General features: G+C 34.8%; 4 protein-coding genes across 4 annotated transcripts; 2 read left to right on the top strand and 2 right to left on the bottom strand.

The window, feature by feature from the left end:
- The first annotated feature begins 1,887 nt into the window (after window positions 1-1,887).
- On the top strand, window positions 1,888-6,139 carry LOC132187521 (acyl-acyl carrier protein thioesterase TE3, chloroplastic). The gene is made up of 5 exons (XM_059601864.2): window positions 1,888-2,209; window positions 2,338-2,438; window positions 4,675-4,784; window positions 5,182-5,277; window positions 5,354-6,139. The coding sequence occupies exons 1-5, from the start codon at window positions 2,004-2,006 to the stop codon at window positions 5,522-5,524; spliced, it is 684 nt and encodes a 227-aa protein (XP_059457847.1). The 5' UTR covers window positions 1,888-2,003; the 3' UTR covers window positions 5,525-6,139.
- A 3,305-nt stretch (window positions 6,140-9,444) lies between these two features.
- LOC132187531 (Adenine nucleotide alpha hydrolases-like superfamily protein) lies at window positions 9,445-11,479 on the top strand. Its single transcript, XM_088513843.1, has 4 exons — window positions 9,445-9,726; window positions 9,834-9,925; window positions 10,301-10,419; window positions 11,203-11,479. The coding sequence occupies exons 1-4, from the start codon at window positions 9,534-9,536 to the stop codon at window positions 11,279-11,281; spliced, it is 483 nt and encodes a 160-aa protein (XP_088369969.1). The 5' UTR covers window positions 9,445-9,533; the 3' UTR covers window positions 11,282-11,479.
- Window positions 11,480-13,243: 1,764 nt separating this feature from the next.
- On the bottom strand, window positions 13,244-15,103 carry LOC132167132 (uncharacterized). Its single transcript, XM_088513590.1, has 4 exons — window positions 14,854-15,103; window positions 14,576-14,642; window positions 13,577-13,657; window positions 13,244-13,460 (listed from the first exon to the last, which is right to left on the bottom strand). Exons 1-4 carry the CDS (start codon window positions 15,013-15,015, stop codon window positions 13,396-13,398), a joined length of 375 nt encoding a protein of 124 aa, XP_088369716.1. The 5' UTR covers window positions 15,016-15,103; the 3' UTR covers window positions 13,244-13,395.
- Window positions 15,104-16,783: 1,680 nt separating this feature from the next.
- LOC132191078 (D-xylose-proton symporter-like 2) lies at window positions 16,784-27,032 on the bottom strand. The gene is made up of 14 exons (XM_059606096.2): window positions 26,662-27,032; window positions 25,911-26,008; window positions 24,157-24,235; window positions 23,822-23,881; window positions 23,612-23,678; window positions 23,395-23,519; window positions 22,727-22,828; window positions 22,171-22,539; window positions 22,043-22,090; window positions 21,839-21,901; window positions 20,405-20,485; window positions 20,063-20,161; window positions 18,033-18,170; window positions 16,784-17,208 (listed from the first exon to the last, which is right to left on the bottom strand). Exons 1-14 carry the CDS (start codon window positions 26,704-26,706, stop codon window positions 17,077-17,079), a joined length of 1,506 nt encoding a protein of 501 aa, XP_059462079.1. The 5' UTR covers window positions 26,707-27,032; the 3' UTR covers window positions 16,784-17,076.
- Window positions 27,033-27,342: the final 310 nt, after the last annotated feature.

Raw genomic sequence — 27,342 nt, forward strand, 5'->3', positions numbered from 1 at the left:
GGTTTTTAAATAGTGAACCGGTCATTAAATTAGCTTAATTAAGACATTTAATTATATTTCAATAATTTTCCTTATATGTAATTTCATTAAATTCAAACATTTAATGCACAATATTAAGTATTATTAATGTCCAAATCAAATAAGGAAACAAATAATACAAATCAAATTATTATGTATTAATACTTTTAGTTACTTTAATATTTTTAATTCAAATTTAGAAAAGGTTGGAGAAGACGATTTTTTTTTTTTTTTTTTTTACATATACTTTGTGCATGTAATAATAGATCATTTATAAAATAAGAATTTTTTTTTTCTAAATAATAAGCCATTGAAAAACTGTTTGATTAATAATGGAACAAAATAAAAATCTCCCAATTATTTCGGATTTTTTTTTTTCCCTCTCTCTCTCTTCCCACGTCTCTTTATCAACTCTTCAAATATAACAACCTAAAAAATCAACTTGAAGTAATTCTTTTTCTCAATCTTCTGTGTATGTTTTTTATTTGAGAAAAACTAAAACGTCAAGAATTAACTTTGTTTTTTTTTTTTCCCCTCTCTCCACTCTTCAACAATAATAACCTAAAAATTCAATCCCGAAGTACTTCTTATTCTTAACCTTTCAAAAACGCAATTTTTTAAAAAAAATCAATTTTTAAATCGTACTTATTAAAACTGCAATCTCAAATGAACCCTTAATACGAATAACACAATCCTCTCTAAACAATTGTAATTGAGTATTAACTGTATTTGTAGGTTGTTTATTTTTTTTAGTTTGTTCTTTGATAAAAATCGCAACTTATGAATTAAGATAATAAATTGTTTGGATTTTTAGTGGGCTAATGGAAGATTATAGTGTGTTTATTTGATTTTTGTGAAAAAAAAAACAGATAATTAAACATTGAACCTGAGATGATTTATCACGTTAAATGCTGAGTGCAATATTTTGTTTTATTAGGTACTTATAAAATAAAAAGATTTTGTTTATTTTTGCACTGTATTTGATTCCGTCTTGGGTTTCTATTTAATTGAAAATTTTGTTGCTTTGATTTATCTTTGTGTATCTATGTATAAATTTTTCACAATAGTAAATTGATTATTTTTATATTTGTTTCTCTAGAAAGTTTCTTTGTATTGAAATATAATAGGTATTACATCAATACGATTTTATGTTTTAATTCATTTGAATATTTTATTGGATTTTTTTTTTTTTCATTTTTGTGATTTACTTGGATTTTCTAGCATTTTTTTGAAAGTGTTGAAGAGATTTATTTGATTGAATTAAATATTGAGTGAAATATGTGTTTTATTTTGTATTAAAAAGAAGAGATAAGATTTTGTTTATTTTACTCTGTATTTTTCTGAAATGATTATAATTTTATGGATTTTATTTGTATTGAAATATAATAAGTATCACATCAATAATATCAGAGTTTTCTACTAATTTTCTATTAATACTTTGATAATCGGAATTCAAGTTTTATTCTTGCTATTTTTTTTCCTTTTATACTTTTCATTAAGTACATGTTTGGTACACTTCAAAAAAGAAAAAGTACATGTTCAGCATTGTACTGGTGTATAACATTTAGTATGTACTTTCATTAAAAGAGGCGTGATAAATTTTTGCACACACCTATTCTAATTTATAATGAAAAATAAGATGTGATGCGTTTAAGTTTTTGAAATTATATTATAATATGTGCAGATTATGTGCTAGTTTTGATAATTTAAAGACGGGCATTACAAAAATCATTCCAATTGGAAGGAATAAGTGGAGATTTTTCTTTTTCTTTTTCTAATTTTTCCAAATTAATTTAGAAAAATTTTGGCCCATAAAATATAAACAATGTCCTTGGGCCGAAAACAAAGCAGTAATTTGAACATACAGCAGGAAGGCAGTGAGTAGCTAGTAGTGGGTGCAGAGCCGTTAAAACAGTTGCATGAATTGTAACGCCCACTAATTGGCACCACCTTCCCCAATTCTCCACCTCTTCAGCCCACAGGGCATGTCGCAATTGCACGCGCTTTCGCCGGCCCACCCAATGCACGCGGCGGTTCTCGCCTCGCGTGTCAAGTCTAAGTGGCTCCAACTCCGCCGCCCACTCGCAGCTTTTCCCTTGACCGGGCCGCTCTCGCTGCCGCGCGTCCGATCACTCCCAGCCGCTAGAAGCTGCAGGGCACTCGCAGTTTTGGACCTCAAAGGTGGCAAAGGGTACTTGCAGCTCAGTCTCTCTCTCTCTCTCTTTGTTTTTTGGGTTTAACTGGAGCTTTCTCGTAGCATTTCTAAAAGAAATCAATTAGGACCTTTTTTGGGTTAAATCTATCCCCCTTGATTTGCAGAATGAGTGGGTTCCTTTATGTTGAGTTCAAAGTTCGTGATTACGAGCTGGATCAGTATGGAGTAGTCAACAATGCTGTCTATGCAAGTTACTGCCAACAAGGTGAGACTATTTGTGTATCAATTCCTGTCAAAAACGTGAGCAATTTTGGCTTCATGATTTAATTTCAAACTTAGCCACCTGAAATTTCTTGTAACTGATAAGGGGGGGACAGTAGTTTTATGCCATTGATTTTTATGTTCCATGAGCATGGTGTATGAGGGCAGTTTGTGCGGATAATGTAATGGGAATTCCGTAAAAGAGTGAAATTAATTAGGAATCTTGAGGCTATCATAGTCCTTGTGTGATTCTAAGAAACTGATGAGAATGCTAGATCTGAAAGTTCATATGAATGCATAATACTGATAGTAAATTATGTTGGAAATAATTTGGATGGTGTACAAATTCTCATTGATACGAAATAATTACAATATGAGATTAACAATAAAATAAATAAAATAAAAGAGATGAAAAGTAGAGTATAGAACGATCTCACAATATGCTATAGAATCACGCAAGTGCGTTATCTTTAAAGGTTTGATTCATGCCTTCTGGAGTGTATAACTCGGTACGATCGGATCATTTGACACGCAACCTCCCAGGATTAGACTATAGCGTCTACCTTCGTTAAGGACGCACTTCCAATAACGAAGAGTAATAGAACAACCCATTTGTCAAAGTCGATGAGAGACAGCAAAATAATTGAAATAGAAAAGCTACTCATATAGCATATGACTTTATGCCTTGAAAAACAAGTGCTTGTCAACATTTGGTACCATATATGAAAGAAAAGAAGTAATCATCTTTTTTCAAAGCTAAATCCTTATTTATACAAATGTGTGGGCTATTTTCTTTTAAAGCTCATTACATGTATTCATGTATTAAAGATAGATGGTCAACACTACTTGACCATGCGTTAAGGACAAATGGTCTTTAATGTGATGAAATAAATTAACCAACGGTAAAAAGGAATCAATGGTTATAAAAGTTTTATGGACCAAACGGTCATAGACCATGAAGATAGATGATAAAATCTGTTTGGTCAATAACCGTAAAGATAATAAAATCTCATGAAAATATTTTAATGTCAAACGGTAAAACATTTGGAATAACTGAAAAATATAGTTAAAACCAATAGCAAAATAATAAATTGCTTGTAACATAGACAACAAATTACTCCCAAATTGTTGTACTTGTTTTTCCATTGTAACAATTGAATAATATCATTGACGGAAGATATATTTGATGAAAGATTCGCTTGTATATGTTGTACATTTACTTGAAGGAAGAAAGAATACAAGCACAGATCTTGAGTAATTTGCATTTTTTGTTTTGAAATTCATATTTGGCTCGATTAAATAGATCTGAAGTGTGTGTGTGTGTGTGTGTGTGTGTTTCTCAAATCTGGATGGGCATTCTTAAGGACTGATAGTTAGAAGTTGGCTTGAAGGGGTTCTTCCCAGTTCCCAGTGTCTGGGAATGAATTGGATGATGTAGGACAGATTTTGAGAAATTGTTTTATGTATTTTGTGGTGGGCTTTAGGGATGAAAGTTGGGAATTTAAGGCTAGGAAGTAGGGATTATGGAACTATGCCTTTAGGGTTCGTTTAAAGAATTAGTTGTGCAAAAGACAAGGTTAAAGGGTTCAAAACATCCAGGAAAAGGGTGGAGGATTTTAAGATCAAAGGATTGCAAGAGGAAGAATCTTCAAGCTGTGAAGAGAACCGTGATTTGCAACATGAACAGTGACCAATAGAAAGAGAAGAAGAAAAGAATGCACTCTAGCCTCTAGGCATACAAGCCTTCCATAGACCAGAACACTCAATTTTATTATTAAACTCTGAATTATTTGAGTATAGTGAGACACTTGTATAGATTCTGGATATTAATTTCACTAATAAGCTTGGAACTCTTTGACTAATAAACAAATTCCTAGTTGGAATTTGCCAAAACTTACACATAAGAACCCATATGCTAAAGAAGACTTATTTATTAACAAAATAAACCCAGGCCCTCAAATATAGCCCACAGGGCCACAACCAGCAATTATAGAATCATGAAATATCATTTGACTCTAGAAAAACCAAAAATAAAATAAAATGTTATTGACCTCATTTACTACCATGGACACTTGTTCTTGGACGCTTGGTTGTGCCTTAGTTTTGGGCTTTAAAAGAGGATGTTTCTTCTCTATCCATGCAATGGTTGTGCCATCACTGGCTCTTCTACTTTCCCTAGCATTTTCAAGAGCCTGCCCTCTTTACACTCGCTAACAATTGATGAATTTTCCTGAAATCAGCTCGTTTTGAACTTATGGAAAGGATTGGCGTCAGCATTGATGCAGTTGTGCGCAGTGGTGATGCATTAGCACTGTCAGAATTGTCCCTCAAATTCCTTGCACCTCTAAGAGTATGCCTTTGATCTTTACAGCACACTATCTATTTATTTTATCATTATTCATTAAATTCGTGAGTCAGTTAATAGAATCCTGTTACACATACTTCTTCATTACGTCTTTGTCTATTCCAAAGTAAATGTTATAGTGTAATACAGCTGTTGATCTCAAGCAAGTGATATATTAGCTTAGGACATTTTTGCAAAGAAGAATGGCTTCAAATAGCTTAGAATTAGCTTGGTATTCATGAAGCACTGTTTTTACAATTTAAACATGCTTTTATTCCTTTTAGTAAGCAGTGTAAAGCTGTTGCATTTTCGTGATTGATAGGATTCGTCTTGGTACATTATAAGCTCTTGATCATCTCAATATTAATCATATCTGTTCTTATGGTGTTTCATGTCCATCTAGAGTGGAGATAGATTTGTAGTAAAGGTGAGGATCTCTGGCTCCTCGGCTGCCCGGTTATACTTTGATCATTTCATCTCCAAACTGCCAAATCAAGAGGTTTGTTATCTAGGCACCAATTTTGTTAACCATCTGAAGGATAGATGTTCAGTAACTTTGATAACATTTCATGCAGCCTATTTTAGAAGCAAAGGGCACAGTAGTTTGGCTTGACAAAAACTACCATCCTGTCCGTATTCCACCAGAAGTGAGGTCTAAAATTGTTCAATTTATACGCCATGAAGATTCTCAACTGCAAAGAGAAATCAACGGAACCGATTTTGTGGCCGAGGACCCATTGGTGTAGGTAACTTGTTTCCCTGTTCGTTCTTGTTTTGCCTTGGAAAAAGAGGAAAGGAAAAAATGATTCTAGCCGCAAATTACAAATTTATCAAGGAAAGCTTCTCAGCTTGAGAAGGAAATATTCCTTCGCATAGGATTCATCATACTTATTCAGTTCATTTGTTTGTCTGATGCAAATACAATTATATGAAAGAATGAGAGCCGTTGGAATCTCTAGCTTTTGTTCAAGCCCTGTAGTCCGCTAGCAGTCCTGTATGTGTTGGTATTTGTTTTAGATCGAATGATAATAGAAACCCTCCCACTCCCAAATCTCTTTTTCCAATGGCTTTAACACTAGATATTTCCTTTTAGAATAATGCTACCCTTAGGCCCCGTTTGGTTTGCAGAATAGACCCTTGGATTGGACTAGCTAACACTAGGTATAACTAATCCTTTGTTTGGTAACACTCTATTCTTGGAAATAGTCTATTCCCATGGGACTACTAATCTCATACACACAGGGTTAGCTAAGCCACTAAAAAATGAGTGGCTTAGCTAATCATTTCCTGTGGGATTAAATTAATTGTGTAAATTGCCACAAAAAACTCCACTTGTGGGATTAAATTTCGTTCTCTCTCTCTCTGATTCTTCTATATTTCACACTCTCTCTCTCTCTATATATATATATATATATATATATATATATATATATATCTCCGTCTCTATATTTCGTTCTTTTTTTTTTTTTTTTTTTAATCTCTCTTTCTATTTTCTCTCTAATTTTTCTGGTACAGTTTTTCGGCAAGTGCAAACAATTTTTTTTTTCCTCTTTACGCCATCTCCCTTCTCTGTACCGTTTCTCAGTTTTTTTTTTTTTTTTTTTTTTTTTTTTTTTTTTTAATTCTGTTTTTTTATTTATTTTAATTCTCTGTACATTCTCCAACTATATTTTTTTGATTTCAATATTGAGTTTGATTCTATTTTCTCCAACTATATTTTTTTTATATAAATAATTTTGTAGCATAATTGCAACAACAACAAAAAAAAAAGGCCACATACCTGACATAATTAAAAACAAAAAAGAAAAATAAATTATAGTAAAGTTGTTTATGTTTAAAAAAAAAAAAAAAAATGAAAGTCCTTAATAATATAAATTGTATTTGTATTTTAAGGGTATTTTAGGAAATTTGATCACAATATGATTCCATTCATCAACATATTGCATTGTACCAAACAAAAGAATATGATTAGCTAGTCTATTCGAGCGTTACAACCAAACAAAGGAATAGGAATAGCTAATCTATTCCACACTCTTCTATTCTCAGTAGTAGCTAATCCTTTTCTAATGGACTAGATATTCCGCGAACCAAACGAAGACTTACTCTTACTTCTTTACACAATTTTTTCACAAATTGATCAAAATCCAATAAAGATTCATTTCATATCTAATGGTGGTTTTAAAAGCCACCTATATGTGCAAAAAAATTGTGTAAAAAAAATGGGAGTACGTGTAGCATTACTCTTTATTGATTATAAAGGGCAAAGTGTAAGTGGAGTTGAAACGGTTTATAGAATTGAAGCATATTATTTAAGTTGCTGGCCAAGATAAAGACATTTTAAATCACATTGCATTATGTACACCAATAGATACAACAAAATAAAATATTAACTATAAAATGAATTTTATTTCCATTTCAAGGACCCTATTCGGGGACAACTTAGGTCATTTTGTTGCATTATAGATGTCGTAAATAAAGTTAAGAAATTGATTGATAGATTAAGAAATTGATTGGTAGATTTAAGGAGTCAAATTGATGTATTCAAGAGATTTTATTGCTGATTTCTTTTGAGTCCAAAAGAGGCCCACGGTATAGCGTTTTACACACTGGATCTGTGGGCTACACAATGACAGGTAGCCATTTTTCTTCTCTTGAACCCTTTGTCCCTGGTGGATGCTTGTTCAATGACAATGACAGGAGATCTTACCAGCACAGCTAATTGACAATCTATTTTATTATTAGTTCACATATGTGACGCGTGGCGGGACAAAATTAATTGGGTCCAATCATTTTATTTAGTTGTTAATAATCAAGTTATTTGTCGTCCTAAGGGTAACTCAATCGGTTAAAAACTATGCCTCATGAAACAGAGGTTACTAGTTTGAATCATCATTCTCCTTCCTTTATTTGTACATGTAAAAAAAAAAAAATTGAGTTACTTGTATTTCAATTTGCATTTTATTTAATTTTTAATGAGTTTAAGTTGTTATTTTGTGAGACTTAAATACAGGGGCGGAACCAGGATTTGTTATTTGGGGGGACGAACTTACGTAGACATGAGCGGTGATAATAATGAGGGGTTGAACTTATGAGATTTTTGAATCATTGAGAAGAGTATTTACACCGCATGATCCCCAGGTTCATTCGTTTATATGCCAGGGTGCCAACAAAAGTAATTTAGCATTATGGAGTTGTGCTTATGGTCAACAACTCAGTTGTTTATGTTCTTAGAAGATGAAACAGGTAAGAAATTAAGTTTGATGATTTTTCAAGGAAAAAATATATATATCTGCCTATGCTGCATTGCTGCGTGCGTTTATATTCTTTAGAAGAAAAAAAAAAAGATAAGGAATTAAGTTGGATGATTTTCAAAGGACAAAAGACGTTGCAGTTTTATTACAAATTAATTTTTCAAAACAAACGAATCCAAATGTGAATCAACCATCAGAAACATATAAGAATACAGATAAAACTACTCTGCTAATAAATATCTACATTCAAATGTAAATGTTTAAATTCAAGTTTGTAGTGTCATTTCTTGTAAACGGAGTGTAACTACATTTGTTATATCTACCTACGTTGAAGGTAAGGAAGTCAAATTACAACATCATTATATTGTGTTATTCCTTACACTATAACCTAAGAAATTAAATTAATTCCCTAAATTTCAAGAAGTAAAATGAATATTGAATGGGGAGAAAAAGAGAAGGAGAAGAAGGATTGTCATTCACTTCTGTCTTGAATGCTGCAAAGGAGCAGAGGCTGGAAACAAATAGAGTCCAAAGAGAATCAGTTGAGTAAAAATATATACAAAAAGGTTTTGGGGGGACAAATATTAAATATTGGGGGATGCTCATTGTGGAAAACCTCTAATATGTGGGTTATTTTTTTTCTAAGCCCCTAATAAGAGGGGTTGAAAAAACTTTTGGGGGGACATTCGTCCCCCCAACACACAACGTGGGTCCGCCCCTGCTTAAATATATTGTTAAATATATTGGAGAGCGGAATAAAGAGAGAGAGAAGAAGCATATAAGGATTACATTATATTATTTTCTTCTATATTATTAATATATTTACATAACTCTCTATTTATAAAGAAATAAGAAGTAGTAGGCAAAAAATGCTAGACTAAACCTTAGAACATATAAGGCAACATAATAAAATAATATCAAATATTCTAACAAAGACAATAATGAATTTAACCCAAAGTCAATCAAAACAGTTTTATGAGTTATGTAGGAATAGACCCAATTCCTAGCAATTTACAGTCGGAATTGTTAATAATTTTTAATCCAAAAATAAATATGAGAAACTTTATGAGATCCACTTGCTTGAAAGATGAGTCATATATTTAAGATTTTAAAATAAATAGTAATTTAATAATTATCTTTCTCATATTTATTATCTAAATTATTAGCTATTGGGATAATAAATTTGTTAAAAATCTCTATTAGGGAGGAATTACATGCACTGAGGAGACTCGAGAGGGCTCATGACGTGACAAAACTTGCATTAGCTGAGAAATTATGAGGATGGTTAGCTTGGGTCCCCATCAGAAGCAACCCCACCCTCGTGACACGTGTTGGTCTTATATTTAATCCGAATGGATGAAAACAACTGCGAACAAACAATCAAAGGGCGTGTGGTATCTGCCATCTTGTGGACTCGTTGTTGGTTTGATTGTGAAATGCAGATAAGTTCCCCAAAGCCAAAGCAGGAGGTGACAGACACGAGAGAGAGAGAGAGAGAGAAGTAATGGAGGAGGGAAAGAGCGAACAGAAGAAGAAGGTGATGGTGGCAATAGACGAGAGCGAGTGTAGCCGCTACGCACTCCTCTGGGCTCTCGAGAATCTTCACGAAACCATCGCCGTTTCCGAGCTCATCCTCTTTACTGTACAGCCCATTGTTGACCTCAGTTACGCTATGGTTTCCACTCTCGGCGCTGCCCGTACGTTTTTCTCTCTCTCTATTAATGCTCTTTTCGTAATTTACGATCCATCAAATCAATTGTGTTTCTTTGTGAATTATTCTTTTTTCTCTTCTCTGTTTTTACAGCGCCGGATTTGATTACATCTATCCAAGAAAATCAGAAGAAGATAGCATTAACCTTGTTGGAGAAAGCTAAGGACATCTGCGCCAAGCATGGGGTATATTTTTGCTTCTTCTTCGCTCATTGTCTAGTCTACAATTTGCATTCTGAAAATGGTGTTATTCTTTCCTAATTTGATTTCTCAAATACAATTATCCTATACCCTTTATATATAATAACTCCAACGGCATGTGAATTTACATGTTGACTTTTTCCATCTTTATTTTTATATGAAGTTCATGTGAATTTATATAAGTTCTTATATATATATATATAAAAAACATTCTTTATGATATAATTCAAAAGCACACCTCCTTAATCCCCCCTACTCTCTGTTATTGCCTCCCCCCTACCCCCCCTCAAAAAATAAAAAACTTCTATGGGATGGATAAAGTACATTTTTATTTTTTTATTTTTTTTTACCTTGCTATAGATAGTTGCAAACACAATGACACAAGTTGGGGATCCTAAAAGCACAATACATGAAGCAGTGGAGAAACTCAACATTCAATTGCTTGTATTGGGCAGCCATGGTCGTGGAGCTATACAGAGGTTAGTAGCTAAGAGTTATCACTTGTCCATGCCTTAGTTTATTTATTTTTTATTTTTTATTCTCATTTTCTTTAAACTGCGAAGTGTTTCTTTCAGAAGTATTGCATGTGTTCATGCCGGAATATCATTATTTTCTTAAAGTAATAAAATTGTTTCAAATTTATAAATCAGAAGACATGGTGCATTGCACAACCAATATTAACTCGGTTAGATACTTTCTTCCACCAAGTTAAGGAAATCCTTAGCGCAAACTCATAGATGTGTTTCAAAGGAATTATCATGTACTAGTTGTTGGTGTAGTGTATCCGAAGCTTTAAGCTCAGGTATACTTAAATCAGAAGTGTATACGCACCAGCATATGCTTTTTGTTTTTACAGAATGGTTTAACTCTTTGATTAATGTGTTTCTTTGCTCATGGTATCTAAGTATCTTTTTTACTAATTTTGCTGTCATGCTGGTGTTGATAGCATATCAGTTGCCATAACTGAGGAAAAGAGATGCCACCATTCTCTTTTTCTTTTATTGGTAGGTTTATACACGCTCTGAATGGGTTTTGAGCCTACGACCTTACCTTTTACCCCTATTCTTATGTGTAGTTGGGGAAGGAGACGACACCATTTACTACTATGTATAGCATCATACCCATAATTCTTTTCATGTTAATACTTTTAGCATGTAAATTGTCTTTTTTCTGCTTGCATGCATATATTGGTGCCTTGGCTGTGCTATAGAAGACAGGTTAGCATTCCATCTTGAAATACTAATGCAAATTTGTCGGGACAGGGTGTTCTTGGGAAGCATCAGCAATTACTGTGTTCAATATGTCAAGTGCCCCGTTCTTGTCGTGAGAAAAACAGTTTGACGAAAGAACTGTCTATGTATCGTTGTTCCAAAGAAACGAGCAAGAAAGATTTCTATCTTTTCCAACTTAACGTATGATAAGAACAAAAAAATTTGTCTGTAGATATTCTGTTTGGCTTAATGGAGAATTGTGTCTTGTGGAAATACAGAACTTAAAAGCTGTAAATTGAATAAATGCAATACGCTTGATTTAGCTTCTGCTATGTATCTAATTTGATGGACTACATGAGTTTTGTTTGCTTGTATAGTTGTATAGCATTGGATCTTTTCCCAAAATTTGATTTTGAGACATTGCCGGCTTCAAGTCTATAGCTACTCATTAGAAGCTTTTGTCAATTTTGGTTTGGCTTGCTTCCTCATTTCTTTCATTAGTACTGTCTTGGCCATTGCTCTCACTGCATAACCCTAACTATCATTCATTAGGTAATGCTTCTGTGGCCATCTTCTATATCGTAGTTGATTTGGTGGAATTTGTTGATTTTGTGGGATCAAAAACCTCAAGGTTAACCTATTTGTTGTGCTGGTGGTGGAAGGGAAACACATAGGATCTTCCTTTTCCTTGGACCTATAAACCAGTAGACAAGACTCTCTATCTTCCTGCCCCTTCTTTGCTTAGTTCAAAGCTCAAGGTCAAATATGGGGCCATGTCCTCTAAACACCTCCTAATCTGTTCAATAAGACCATCCAATCCCTGTATAACAGATAAACTTCCATCCACCTTCATTAGCCACTCTTGATCTGCTTCGTAGATGTTATCCTTTCATCAAAAAGCATTTTGATTCTATTTCTGATTGATGGTTTCTGCTGAATGCTTTTTGGTGATGGAGATTGATAAGCATGGATTTAATGAGCAGCACCAGTCTCTCTCCGAATGATGTATCTGTTAGTCTTTTTTCAGTAAACAGAAAACAGAAGATGAAAAAAAAAAGTGCAATTTTATTGAAGTATTCATTAAATGATTCAATTTCTTATTTTGTATCGGCTTGATCTTTTAGGATAAATTGTAATTTAATATAATATCAAAGAGTTTTGCTTGCCTCACTTATTGAAGGGAAGGTTTGAACCTATTAAGGGTGACTATTTAAATGCTAAATGATTAAATTCACAATTTTTTACTAGCTTAAGCTTTTGAGATAAATGACGATTTAACAAATTTTTTTTTATTATAAAGGCTCAAAATCTAAAATCTTAATCTCACATGTGGCAAAAAGAAATTTTATTTTATATAATTCTCTAATCGTAATCAATAAAAATATGCACGAGAAAAGAAAGACATTTTAGCTCATACCAATAGCCTTTTATTTTATTGCCAGGCAGTAAGAGACTCCCACAACCCACCCTCCGCCTGCACAATGGTGGGGGGTCACAAGGGCAGGGTCGCTCACAACCAACCATAGCACAAGAGAGGGGTCCCTCACAACCCACCATAGCACAAGAGAGGGTGGGTCACAAGAGATCCCCAACCCCCACAACCACCTCCTCTCAACCTGTCTTCCGCCCCGTGGAGGTGGTTACAACAGCGAGTCTACCTTGTGGAGGTGGTTGCAATGATAGGGGGATTCCCATGACCCACCCCAGCACAAGAGAAAGTGGTTCCTAAGGAGAGACATGATAGGGTGAGTCACCGGAGACGCCCATAACCCTTCCAACCTGGAAGAGGATGGGTTAAAGAGGCCCCCCCTCTGCAAGATGGGGTTCCCAATGAGCCACCTCAAAAAGGTGGAGGTGGGTTGTCTGAAAGCCCCACCACCAATAGCAAAGAAGTTTTTCCCACTGCCACCTTTTTCTTTTCTTTTTTCCCTGTTTGAGCGATATACTAGCCCGATATGAACCAAATATACACGAGAAGAAATGCAACGTGCTTTTCTACTCATGAATACAAGGGGGCGCGGGGTTGATCATATCATTCCGCTTTGTAGCCTCTTTTGGCGCCTTATTTATCTTGTGTGTTTTCCTTCTCGCATACTGTAAAGTTATGGATCAAATAATAGAAGAGATAGAAAGGTGCTTTATCATGTTACAAGCTATCGAGGGATCAATAATATTCTCCTAAGCAAAACAATCTTTACACTGTCTCCTCTCAGAAATAGTACAAGGATTGAGTTGCTCATCATTTTACTCTAACATCACATCCACAGAAGCTGCAGCAGCTGGCTTTGAAGATTTTCTTTTGTTCTTACCTGTAATTTATGCACATGATATGAGTAGAGAATTTACATAAAATGGTCCACAAACAAAAAATGATTAATAACTTGAAATGGCCGCAAGGACAAAGCTGTACATGAGAAGATCTTACCTCTGCGCTTTAGTTGTTTAAGCTTCAGACTCTTCTTCACGTGAAATGTTGTTGGCGTTCTGTTGATGTCTTGAGATGTGCCTGGTTTCAAAAATAAACTTAGCACAGCTTAAATTTAATGCAGAAACAAACTTAGAACAGCTTGAATTCAACATTGAATGCAATGCAGACAATAATGACCTACATATTGTATCACTGTCTAAGATGAACATAGCCTGCAAAAAACAAATTTGCTATGTTTCTCAGACAGTTTGCTCTGAACATGTGGGGGAATGGTCTCTGGTCATCAATACAACTAAATAAGAGAGAAAAAAATGACCACAGCCAATCCAAACACCAATACGGTTCGATATTGGTAAGTCCTTGACAGTCCTAGCATGAGCTAACACCAATACATTTCGTTATTGGTAAGTCCTTGACAGCCCTAGCATGAACTTGAAAGACCATAGGCAAGAATTATTTCAAAACATAGTCAATGTGGTAAGGTAGAACGATACTCTTCACCCAACTCAGGAACTAGTTACTTGTATAACTTATTACCTTCATTCAATTGAGTCACCATCTGCCACTTACTAAGGCAAAATCAAAATATGTTTTGTTTTCCGCAATTCCAGAAACATAAAGTCACAGCTTACTATAGGATGCGGAATACAATAGCCATCCAATACTTGAGCCATAGCTCATAGGCCAGGCCACCAACCTCACCGGCCACAACCACCCTAAATAACCAAAACATTCATCATACGATGCATTTGAGCTATAATTTTTCAAACAAATCGTTATGCAACATTAGAATCTTGTCTAGCTTTAGAAAATGTGGTTTTCTCATTTAGTTCTTTTACTATAATTTCCGAACGCCCTTTAATATATTTAACATTAGCAATTCACAGGCTACAATAGCCATAATGAATGTACATAAACATAACCCAAGGACAACAAATAGCAAATTTCAGTGAAAAGAATGTGTAGAGTGCGCGTGCGAGGGTGTTTTAAAGGTACCTTCAGCTGCTGCCATTTCCACATCTTCCATGCTCACCAGACCCCTCTCCACAGCCTCCTTCTGAACCTGCATCTCAGAAAACCCACAAAATTAACCTAAACGAGAGAACAGGTACAAAATTCGCATTCGCAGCACAAGGTACGAGTTCTTAAACCACAAAATACAAGTATCTAAAAAGTGCCTGATTTTCTATTATATCTATATCTTTTAGGAACTAATCTTTAGCAAAATTCAAGTTTCACATACAATTACAGCGAGAGGCAGAGAGAAGGTGTACCCTGCGCCATTTTTTTAAGAGCTTGCGCTTGCGTTTGCCAGAGATAGATTGGGGCTGGGGCTTGATCTTGAGTTTGCCAGAGGAAGGGTCTCCATGAATCGCTCTCTTCTTCTCTGCTAATCGAGCTCTCCTCCTCTTTTGCACCACGTTGAACTTCGCCATCTCTCTCAAAATGCTCACTCCCTATCACTAAAACCCTAACTCCCCCTCTCGCCTACACTTGTTATTTCTCTCTACTCTCTAGGGTTGCTGTTTCACTTCACATTAACCGGTCCAGACCCAAGCCCCAATATTTGTAAAGTATGGGCTGGGCTTCAGCCTAGTCTATGCTTCAGCCCATCTTTGCGTCCCTGGATTGGGCTGTATTGGGCCCTCAATTTTGACTATCTAATATATTTACAAATTTTGGAGAAAACAACTTCTTGTTTTTCTTTCTATCTTTTGAAAAAAACAAGAAGAGGAGGAAAGTTCATTTCGTGAAGCCTTAGCAAAAAAAAAAAGCAACCTTTTTTATTTATTTTATTTTCATTTAATTTTACTTCCTTTTCTCATAAGAAAAATGCAAGGAAGGTTGATTTTTTTGGTGTGTGATGTTAGGGGTATTAAATTTTTACTATAAGGCTATAAGCTTATTGCAAATTGACATGGTAGTTTATGTAGCACTTACCACGCCAACCAATAAAAATGTGGATATCAGATGGCAGTTCATATAACACTTATCACATTTACAAATTGAAGGTATTAGTTCATGCATCACCCATTTTCATAAAATGTAGATCTTCACATAAGTTTGTAAAAGAATTGTAGTAAAAGTTATAATATCTAAAGTATTTTTCTTTGTTTATACTCACTATACCCTTCTTCATAGCCTAGGTGCCATCGGGGGTGGTTGCACAAGGTTTGGGGTGGGCCGTGGGTGAGTAACCACCCCCAATGGCTAGTTGGCCACCATTCATTTTTTGGGTGCCGAAAATAATAATGAACTTTATAAGAAAATGTATTATGGGGAATTTGGTAGAAAATAATTCCATTCTAATTAAGAAATTTGGTCATTCATTTACTATCATCAAATAAAATGAATCAGTTATTCATTGTTGAGCGATTTTAGATACAAAGTTGCTGATTTAAGGATTTAAAATCGTAAGATTTAGAATTGTAGAAGACAACTTTATTATTATTTGGAAACACTTTGCATTCGAAATTTCAAATCCATCCCGTACTTTAATTACACTATTATACTTGATATAAAAAAAAACCCGTATACTAGTTGATATCTTTAAACGATAAAAAAAATATTATAACAATTCAATTTTATATTTTGCAAAGTTAAGTTAATTTCGGATATCTTTAAAAATGAAGAATTGTCCATAAATCACACAAAAAAAATAAAAGTATATTTTTAATTTTAATTTTTTTAAATACATCTTTTAATAAAAAGGAGAAGGGTTACAGGGAACAAAAAGTTCAAGAGGGACGAGCTCCCCAATAACAAAGTCAAAAAAAAAAAAAAAAAAGCACTTGAATCAGGAAACAAACAAATAGGTAATTAGTGAAATGACCCTCACAGGGTCAAAGATGTCCTGATTCTTTATACCTTGGGCAGAAGCCGAAGAATGGGCCATATAAACTAGTATAGGCACCAAAACAGAGGGAAGGGCATGACCCTCTTCAACCCTACTCAAACTCCCAATAAAGGGTCCTTGAGCAGGGGCACGACGCAAGAAAGACCACTCTCAAGAAACCTTTCAACCCTACTCAAACAGATAGGGACATGGCCCTCAAAAAATCCTTCAACCCTACCCAAACCTTGCTAGGTAAAAATAACAACCACAAATAGGGGGTTGAGGAGGAGGCAACTCGGAACAAAATCGTGTTTGTCTTTTACCATAAAATCTTAGGTCATTGCCTTTTTTTTATTCTGACAAAAAGATAATAAAAGAACATATTAATTTAAAAAGAAAAAATAAATATGTGTATTGGTAACATATTTTTATTCACGAAATACAATAGACAAGAAGATTATGTGGTGCTCCTACACCCTAGTAGGAACAGAACAGAAACATCAGTTTAACTCTAGAACTATTGTTTGGTTACGGCCACGTCTCGATTGCATACAACATACGGTTTTCTCCCTGCAGGTATGAAATTGCATAGGGATATCTCGACGACTCGACCTCATGTCTAAACTAAAACCTCAGTACGAGGAAATGGAGTCTAAAAATCCTATAGGCATTTGGCTTCGATTTCCTCAAGCGTAAGCCCCTTTGTCTCTGGTACCACGAAAAATATGAAAAACAGAGATGCCACAGCAATTGCCCCAAATGCATAAAACAAAATTCCAGCTCCCAGCAATGCCTGTAACCAAATGTGAAAAAATTGTAAGAATTTCCCGATGATCATGCAAAATTAATGAAGAATGTGACAATTAAGTGGATAATTTAATGGTAAGGTACGTGTGCATGTTCATGCACGTGTGTGTATGTATAAACTATAATCAACATGATTTTATATGCACAACCAGAAAAGGACTTGAGGTTTGATAACAGAAGTTGAAAAGCATCTGAAAATTCAAAAACCGCAGAGTTAACTTTTTGCAAGAATGACCAGGTATAGTTGCACAAGGTTTGGGAAACACTTGTTCTATGTTCATGTGGCTGTGTGTGCATATGCGTGTTTATGCATGTTTTCTCTGTAAACAAACAATTCTTTGGGAGATAAAACACCCTACTACGACCAATAATGTCAAAGGACAAAGATGACAAGACAGCCATATTCTCTCTAAAAAAGCTAAGGGTTTGTTTGACAAAAAAATTTAGAATGTGCTTTTTGCTTTTTGGTTATGATGTGACATAAACGTAAAAGTAGCTTTGAGTATTTTGTGTATTGAGTTGTTTGTTAATGCTTTTGCAAAAAGCTACTTTAAAAAGCATCACCAAATGAGCCCTAAATTATCAAAAACTTGATCACATTCTCAATTAGACAGAAACTAAGATAAACTGGCAAATAAGTACTTTGATTATAGCATGTATCTACGTATTAAAGTGAAATCTGTGGGATGCGCCTTCTGGTAATCTTGATGATGTATTACTACTTATGACATGAATAAAAGATGATGTTAACTCCAGAAATCTAAAGGAAATAATGTTGGCAAAACAGAAACTATTGAGAGACTTTGGCACCTTCAAAGGGGAAAACGCAAATGTCACCAGTGCATTTGCTCCAAAATTTACAAGCACTGCAATACTGAGTCCTCGCCCTCTAAGGCGTAAAGGGAAAATCTCTGAAATCATTAGCCAACCAATAGGGCCAAAAGATAACTGCAAGACCAATTTCAAGAGTCACACCGTTATGTGGTACAAAATGAAACATATTGGAAATAAAAGCTCTAAGCCAAGCGAACAGAATAAGTTGAAAATTGGATGTTTTGAGATAGTTTAAATAACAAGTTTCAAATTTGGCAAAAAAAAAAAAATCTCTCTTTAATAAATCTGCAGAAATGGACAGAAATTTCTGCCATAAAGATATTATTATTTCTCTGCCATACATGTGATAAAACAATATGCTGGGCTTGTTATTAAATTAGAACTTTTGCCCTCACATCTGTGAATCAATTTCTCAAGAAAAATCTACTATTACGTCACCAGAAAGTACAACGGAAACCATTAGAACCATGCAGTTGACAAAAGCCAAAAGTTAATGTCCACTACCTAAGTCATGTAGAACTCCTATTAAGTATGTTTATGATCACAAATCTACTTAATACTGGTACTAAGTTCTACCTGATTGAAGGGACATCTCTCACTACACATGATTAATCATTCACCAGAAGGTTTCAAATACGAGGATAACCATATTACAGAAAGATGCATCAAGTGCTCGTGATCACTATGTCCACCCTCAGCATGTTTATGATTTCAATAATGAAACTGGAATATTTTTTCCTCTGTTTAGTGTCTAGCAATAAAAAGCTATCCAAATTTTCCTCCCTAAAGATGGTTCATTGTTTATTATATATTAATCCTTTTAGTTTCATTTCACTATCACACCTGCCTTTTCAGTAACCCTTGTGCATGAAATAGCCTCTAAATCATCTTTGATGCAATAATATTACGTATGGATGATCAAAGTTTTTAAATAGAGATAAGTTGGATTTATTAACTAAATTGGACAAACCTCCAAAGGCAGAAGAACTAATGCATCCTTTTGAACCTTGGGCTTGGGGTATTACCAACATTTACAATGATGTCTATGTTGCATACTGCACAGATTTTGCCACATACCCTTTAATATCTTTGGTCCTACCCGACAGATTTTGATGTACTTAGACTAGGAGAAAGAGGAAGACACCAAAAATCCTGTAGCCAGATCCTGGGTTTAAGGTCCACTCAAGGATCATTTTAAGTGTTTAACAAGATAATAGACTGTTATTATTCCATTTCTTTAAATCAATTCTTCTAGCAATATTATTATGCGCTCAAAGTTGGCCTCGCATTATGAAATAGATGAGTACCTAACAACAGACAGATAAGAGGGAGGGAAAAAAAAATAGTAAGTGCCCTCTGTCCCTCCCCCTCTCTCTCTCTCTCTCTCTCTCTGGGGGCCAAGTGTCTTCCAACGTATTGACATACATATAAATCAAATCAAAGGCAATTGTAATTCTTAACAGCCACTAAGAATTTTTTAAATATTCTACACCATTAAATTTTACAGTATATTTACATATTTAGCAGTTGTCTACATGGAAAGCAAAATCAGATATGATATGTAATGCAGCACATTATCAGAAGTGTAATATTGTACACTATAATATTGAAGAATTTGCATAATATGGGATAAATAAGGCTGATACGTAGATCTTGTTTCCTGGAAAGAGTAGCTTCTAAAAATGAAGAAATGAACCTATCATGACTTTGATGGAAGTTCGGGTAAGATCTATTTTCTTTTGCTACAAAAACAGGAGGGGATTCTGCCAATAATTTAACAGTTATTCCTGCTAGTGCACAATAATTAGATCTCCACTATTAACTGCCTTTAACAGACACCACACATAAATAAGTTTGCAAACCACATCTCAATTTTCACCAGCACCACAGCACGTGTATAGAAACAGATTCTACACCATGATCGTATAAAAATCTTTCATCATACCAAAGCACAAAGTTCTGAGATGAGAACTTCAATAAGGAATGAAACTAATATTTCTAATTACCTGGTAACACCCAACATACAACAGCAGAGCTACAACAGCCATAACGGGTGCATCATCCAGGAAAAGGTAATATGACCCCAGAAGGAATAGAGAGATAACCTGTTACATAAAATATATATATTATTCATATTTCTAAAATGTTGTTCAGAAGTCCATTTTTTCAGATAATTGGAACTCCCATGCCTTAATTATTCCCCTCTTTTCTACTTCAACCAAAAATAAAAAGGAATGGGCTGGCCTCACAATTTCAGTAACAAGTCAAATGTCACATCCATTCATCTCAACATTTTTTATTTGAAAAATGAACCAACCAAACATTTGTAAAGAAATGTAGGGACTTACCATCCCAGCAACACCTCCAAGTAATAAAGGTCTTCTCCCAAGTCTATCAACTACAAGAACTGCTACTCCAGTCATGATCAACTACACAAAACAGAAGAAAATTTTCATTAAAATTCCTGAGCTCTTTGATGGGGAGAATGGGTTTTTTTTTGGGGGGGAGGGGGGGAAGAGAGGGAGACAGTCTGATGGGGTGATCCTTTGTATAGAGAACTCGTATCAAAAGAGAAGATAACATCTATCATCACTTACATGATTAATTTCAAAGGTAAACAATGTACACACATGCATAACACCGTACTAAATAATTCAGAGAAATAATAAGCAATATTTAACCTTTTATGCAGGGAAAAATTGTCGCATTTGAAACCTACATTCTTACGCATGCACGCCAGTGTCAATATTAATAAAAAACAATGTTATTACATGCACAAATGTACACAGCACAGGTACATAGATAAGCACTATATCATAAAATAAATTAATGACATCATAGATTCACTACATAAATAATTTCAAAAAATGTGGAACAAAAAGTGGTCAAGATGGATATTTTGTCCTCGTTTGCACCATTTAATACCTCAAATGCTTATGGATAGAAACAAAAAGTTTGGCAAAAAGTTTGGCCAAAACCTTTTTTTTTATAAGTAATTTTTTTGCCCCAAGGGGAGAGAGAAGGAAATATTCGAACTAGTAACTTCCACTTCATGAGGTCAAAACTAGAAGTCTCTCTAGTTTTGACCAAACTTTATTTATTTATTTTTTTTCCCTCCAAAAAAGTTTGGCCAAACTACAGACTTCTTCCATCTATAAGCCTTAGAAAGTATTAAAAGAAAAAAAAAAAAAAAAAAAGGGTGCTCCGACCCCCTTTGGGTTTAGGCGAAAATATACAGGCCTCCCTTGTATTTCCTAAAATGTAATGTTGTCCATGTTAGAGGATTCCATCAATAGAATATGTAAATTAATAGTCCTGCCTTTTTTTTGTTTTTTGACAAAAAATCAGGAACTATAATTCATTTTGAGCAAAAAAAAATGAAATATGATGCACAAATGGGGACAGAGGGTATGGGTCTAAGAGAAAAGATTTAAGATCATCTTAGAATAAGAAGATTAGGGATATTTTAGGTCTTTCACATAATATTAAAAGTTCTATTAACAATTTTTTTCAATATCAGTTAAGGATTGGACCGAAGTGTATGATAAATATAAATCAAATGGGAGGTATGAGCATTTCTTAGAAATAGGAGGGAGGCCCGTGTATTTTTTATCAAATTCAGAGGAGGTTGAAATATTTTAGCCTAAATATTTTTTGGGTTACATAAGAAACATTATTTAACAATTTCAAATGTCATGAAATACCTAAGGATAATTGGATTACGTCCTAAACATGCATAAAACATAAATCCAATTATTCAAAAGGGAAAAAAAAAAGGTCACCTTCAATAAACCAAGTAAAATTGAGACCCGCGTTGCATCGGATGCTGCAGAAAATCCTGCACTCTACATGAATATAAGGTCAGGATGCAAGTACACTTGACCCAGTAAGAAGCACAGTGACTGTCATTATACAATTAGAACCTTAGATCTAAATCAATAAAATACCTGAATTTTCATAGGAAAAAAAAAAGGAAGGTACGGTACCTGAAGGATAGATGCAGCATAGTATAGCACACTCGGTTGCCCAGTGATCTGCCGTCAAAGTTAATGATGCATATCAGCCAGAGTCGGTAGTTATTACTTCTCATCCATTGTAATAAGTAATTAAATACCTGCTGAAACAAGACTAATCCTGCGCCAATTATGAGGGCCTTCTTGCATTTTCCTTTGAACATTTCCCCTAGAGTAGCTTCTTTTTCTTCGCCAACATATGAAAGCTCATCCAGTATCTCATCTACTTGTTCAGGAGCTGAGTCACCAAAGGCTGGACCCCTGAGCCGGCACAAGCAATATATTGCAGTCTCTTTTAATTCCTGCATGTTGCCTTTTCCCTGAATGGCACGTAAAAGCAGCCATCTAGGTGATGCTGGCAGCCAACACATTCCGATTCCCATAATCACCGACAAAGGAGTACTAGCTGCATACATGTAGCGCCAACCAGCAACTACGTCAACTAAAAGGCTACCAATTCCATAACCTCCCTGCACAAGATTGCAGTTGCTTACTATTTTCAGACTATAATCAGGTACACTAACTATATATATTGATTATATTTGAGGAAGCTAGAAAAGAGAATGGTAAATCCAAGGCAGCTCTTATTGGCTTCACTTCATGTATTACATGCCCTAAAACAAATTCAAGTCCTCAGATCAAAGTTGAAGCACTTACAACCATCCCAAGAACTATGAAGAATTCCTTCAAAGAGATTAGTCGACCACGTATCGGACTTGGAGCCGTCTCAGCAATGTACATAGGAGCTGCATGCATTGCCTAAAAGTGAAGAAATTGAAAATCATGTCTCACATCAAAAAAAAAACAAAAAAAACAAAAAACAACAACAACACATATTTAGACCTCTATATCTTTAAGAATGCATTAACAGTCAACTCTTTCATAGACAAAGAGATATTTGCTTTTCCTAGTTGCTCTTTTCTTTGCAAATCTATTCCCCACCTTAACTTCTCCAAAACTAACAAAATCGCAAGTGCACTTTGAATTGAAAAGACCAAAACATAATCAATACTTTTATTATGAAATACTTCACATAAACAATTAATGGATTTAACATTTTATTACATATGCCTAGTAATGCATACACCTAGTGGATTAGTTTGAGTTTGTACAAAGTACTCAAGGAAAATAGAGGCATATGCATATGCATGTCAACATGGAAATGATAGCACCCAGATATGTGTGTACAGTTGTGTTAACATGGAAATGGTAATGCATAAAACATATATTCTTTGCTTGCATATCTACAATGTATATCTGTACATCTATTTGTAAGTCCATATATGTAAATATGTATAGATTAAAAAAAGCATGATGATTATTACCAGTCCAATTCCTATGCCAAACACAAAGCGCCCAATGACCATAATAGGCAAGTCAGGTGCTAATGCAGTTATGAGAGCTCCAACCAAATACAATAAAGAAGCTGCAATCAACTCCCTTCTTCTTCCTTTGGTTCAAATTCACCATTAAACTTCATCAAGACATGCAGAATATCATACATATCAAATGCACAGCTCAAACTTCAATAGAGAAACTAACCTAGGAAGTCAGCAACATTAAAGGCCAAGACAGAACCAATCAATGCACCATATAATGAGCCACTAGTCTGCAAAAGGCAGCATCCACGACATTAGAAACAAAAACAAGGGCGTAATCGTTTTTCACCATCAATGTAAAAGTTCAAGAAACAACTCCTTGTATCCACCCACAAAATGACTACAACAACAATAGATTCAGTTGGAAACTCACAATAAGACCAATCTCCACAGAAGATAAGTTGTACCATGATATTCCACTTAATGTGGCTGACTGCAAAAAGACACAGGCTATTAAGAAAAAGAAAAAAAAAATGTCATTAACTTGGCTTTTTTATTCAGGAAAAACAATTCATTAATTTGGAGCATGAGTCCTAAAAAGACTGAATAGACATGCATAAGCTGCAATTGAGTCTGTCCTTAGAGCAAGGAAAAATACACCTTTTTTGTCTATTAAGATCACTGAGAATTTATAATTAGAAGAAAGAGACCGGGCCAGGTCAGATGAATTATAGTGCTGCTCAGTTCATAAGTACATTGAAAGCATACCTCTATAGAGATTGTAGCACAAGATGTGGATCCAATGTCATATCCATATAGTAGTCCTCCAAGAGCAGGGAAGAGAAATCTGAAAATATCGACAAATCTTAAGACTTAAGAGTACGTATGAAGTAATTACGTAGAATTTTGTTTCATTCTAAGTGCAATCACATGATCAGTTTGATCACTTGGTATTAGTAATAGTGGGGCATGAATAATACCAGTCTGGTGGCACCCAGCAGGCAAGTCAAGTCAGTATTGAGGTGGGTTCAAAATTGGGTTAACTGTTTCGTTCACGAGTTGCCAAACAAAGAAACGAACAAAAAATTTGTAGCATCATATATTTACCACAAATAACACTTGATATCTAGATTATCACAATCATTGCAAAATTAAACCTGCAATTGGTTAATTATATCCTATACATTATAAGGGAAACCAAAAAAAGAATTACAGCCTGAGAACCTAAAGAGCAACTGCTAATGTGGCATTGCATTCGAGTGTTGACATGGATACTAACATGTCAAATGAGACACGCGTGACAAATAGCAAACCGTTAACTTTGACGGTAAAGTGATAGAGGGACCCTTTTTTTTTTTTTTTTGACATGTCCACGTAAGGGGATGGAGATTCAATCTAGTGACCTCCACTTCATGAATCATGGTTTCCAGATGATTGAGCTACCACTTGGGGGCGATAGAGGGACCTATTTTAAACTTGCACAAAACCTAAAGATCATATTCTTAAAATTGAAAATCCAATGATTAAATCCAAATCAATTGAAAACCTAAGGGCTAAATATGATTTTTCCCACAAAGAAGAAGAGTTGACAATTGCATAAATAAATTTATTTACAAAGACAAGACCTGAAATTCACAGATTTTAGCATGATATTCCAACAAGTGTTTTTCACAACCAGCATAACAGTAACTAAGAATCTCCATTATGCATAAACTAATATCTTTAAGTACATTAAGTTTGTAAAAAAACTACAGGACACAAATAATCTTTCAAAAGCGGTTTCTAGTACATTTACGTCAATCGATTAGATATTACATGATTAAACTATACCATCTATAGTTAATTGTCTTAGACAATATTGTATGGATAAACTTCCCCATACACTATGTTGCTAAATTTTTTAAATCTGGCACACAGCAACTATGTGAAATACCTAAAACCATACTCACACAGGTTGAAAAATAGATGTTGATTGTCATTACGAATTGGAGAAGCTTCCACTTCACATATGCCCCCAAACAAACAAGAAGAATACAGAGACACAAACACAGATCATGGAGTCTATACAAGTGTAACATATCCCACTTCTAAAACTTGAAAATTCCATTGAAGAACCTTGATTCCAAAATTTTTATCTCGTGAAAAAGTTGATAACTCCGATTCGTATTAATTAAATGTGGATTCACAAATTTTCAGACAACACATCAATCTGCCTTTGAGTTTATATTAGAATTTAAATTCAAGTGAAGAAAGCTGAAAATCTAAGTTCTTTTACATTTCCAGCAAACGTTCACTGCCTTATTTTTTTTCAATTACTCAGCCAATTTATCCATTTCCTCCTGTTATCAAATTTCTCCAGTGTTTTGCCAAACTCTATGAGAAGGATGCTAAATTTTAACTTGTCCCAACTAGTGGCCAAATATCAATATCGTATAACTAGAGGCATGACAATTCACATGCCAATCTTGAGGTAATTTGGTACAGAAGAGCAAAATTTTACAACATAAGCTGAATATACTCACGGGAAGATTGCAGCGAGAACAGAGTAGTTTTCAGAACCGTGAAACCCATTTATGAGAGGCTCCTCTACCCCGCCAATCTCACCTGAAGACTTTCCTACCTAATAAACAGCAACATAACAATTTAATACTTCAAACTATAATCTTAATCACCAAATACAGTATAAATTCGAAAATTCCATCTCTCTGGCTTTTTGTTTGTTTTTTCTTACACTTTCTATGCGTTCAAGCGTAAATTTAAAATAACGTACATATGTGTAATCTTATATTGAAAGAAATTTCACAAATAATCTCAAACACTAAAACTAAACAACATCTTCTTTCTTTTCCTTTGTGTTTCTAAAAAAGCACCAAGGAAAAGAGAAGAAAGTTGCTTCCAAATCTTCAGTATCCTCTCTGATAATGGTCACAAAAAGAAATTTTAAAATTTTTCTTTTTTTTTTTTGGAAAAGTTCAAAAAAAGAAAGAAATGTAGGGCAATCCCGTCGCTCTGGCTGCAGAAAGCTAGAGCAGCAGAGCGGCCGTGGCAGCCCCCAGGTTGCTAATGTGCGCCTATCGCACTATCGTGCGCCACGATTCAACCTCTCCCGTGGAATACCACGCCACCCCTTCCTCAAGAGGAAAGCGCTCGGAATTCAGAAAACATCCAAGAGAGAGCACCCAAACAGACCATAAAGCAATAAATTTAAAAAAATAATAATAATAATAAAAAAACCAACTTTTCAGAACAAATAAGTTAGAGGGAATTGAAGACCTTTCCGAGAGACGACAGCGTGTGCTGCTCAGGATCAGACGCCATTTTTAGCTCGGGACTCAGAGATTGGAACCAAAGAAGGAAATCAAAATGACGTGACGAGTAATCGAGTAGCGACTGGAAATGTAAGTCTTTAAAATCTTAAAGAGAGAGAGAGACAGGCAGAAATAGATGGGTAGCCAGTAGGTAGGGAACCTGTGAAATGCGATCAGAGCGAAGAGAAAGGTAGTTAAAGATTTACGGCGCGAGCTTGCGAAGGAAGTTTGGTTGGGTGGCACTGGCACCCGAAACAAAAGCTTTTTGCTTTGGATTTCTTTGATTTTTTCTAATCCAACCTTCAAATTGGATGCTGACGAGTGATGACCGAGGTAGGTAAATTTAAATAGGTTGCTGGCTTGCTGCCTTAGCTTGCTGCCTTCTGGATTAATATACAAATTAAAATTGCTTGGATGCTTACAAAAAAAAAAAAAAAAAAAAAAGAAATCACGTGGATGAAGCGTGTCCAAAACATTTTTCTGAAGTTGCTCTTACCACGCCACCACCTCCTGTTCAAACTTCAATCAAGGTGAGGTCTGATCCCTACAAGAATATGTATCCCTACAAAGATTATTATTATTATTTTAAATAAGGTGGAACACACCGTTTTGAATTGACTTGAAAAAAACCCCAACATCACTTGCG

This window comes from Corylus avellana, chromosome 2, assembly GCF_965113065.1.
Source record: "Corylus avellana chromosome 2, dhCorAvel1.hap1.2, whole genome shotgun sequence".
Taxonomy (NCBI): Eukaryota; Viridiplantae; Streptophyta; class Magnoliopsida; order Fagales; family Betulaceae; genus Corylus; species Corylus avellana.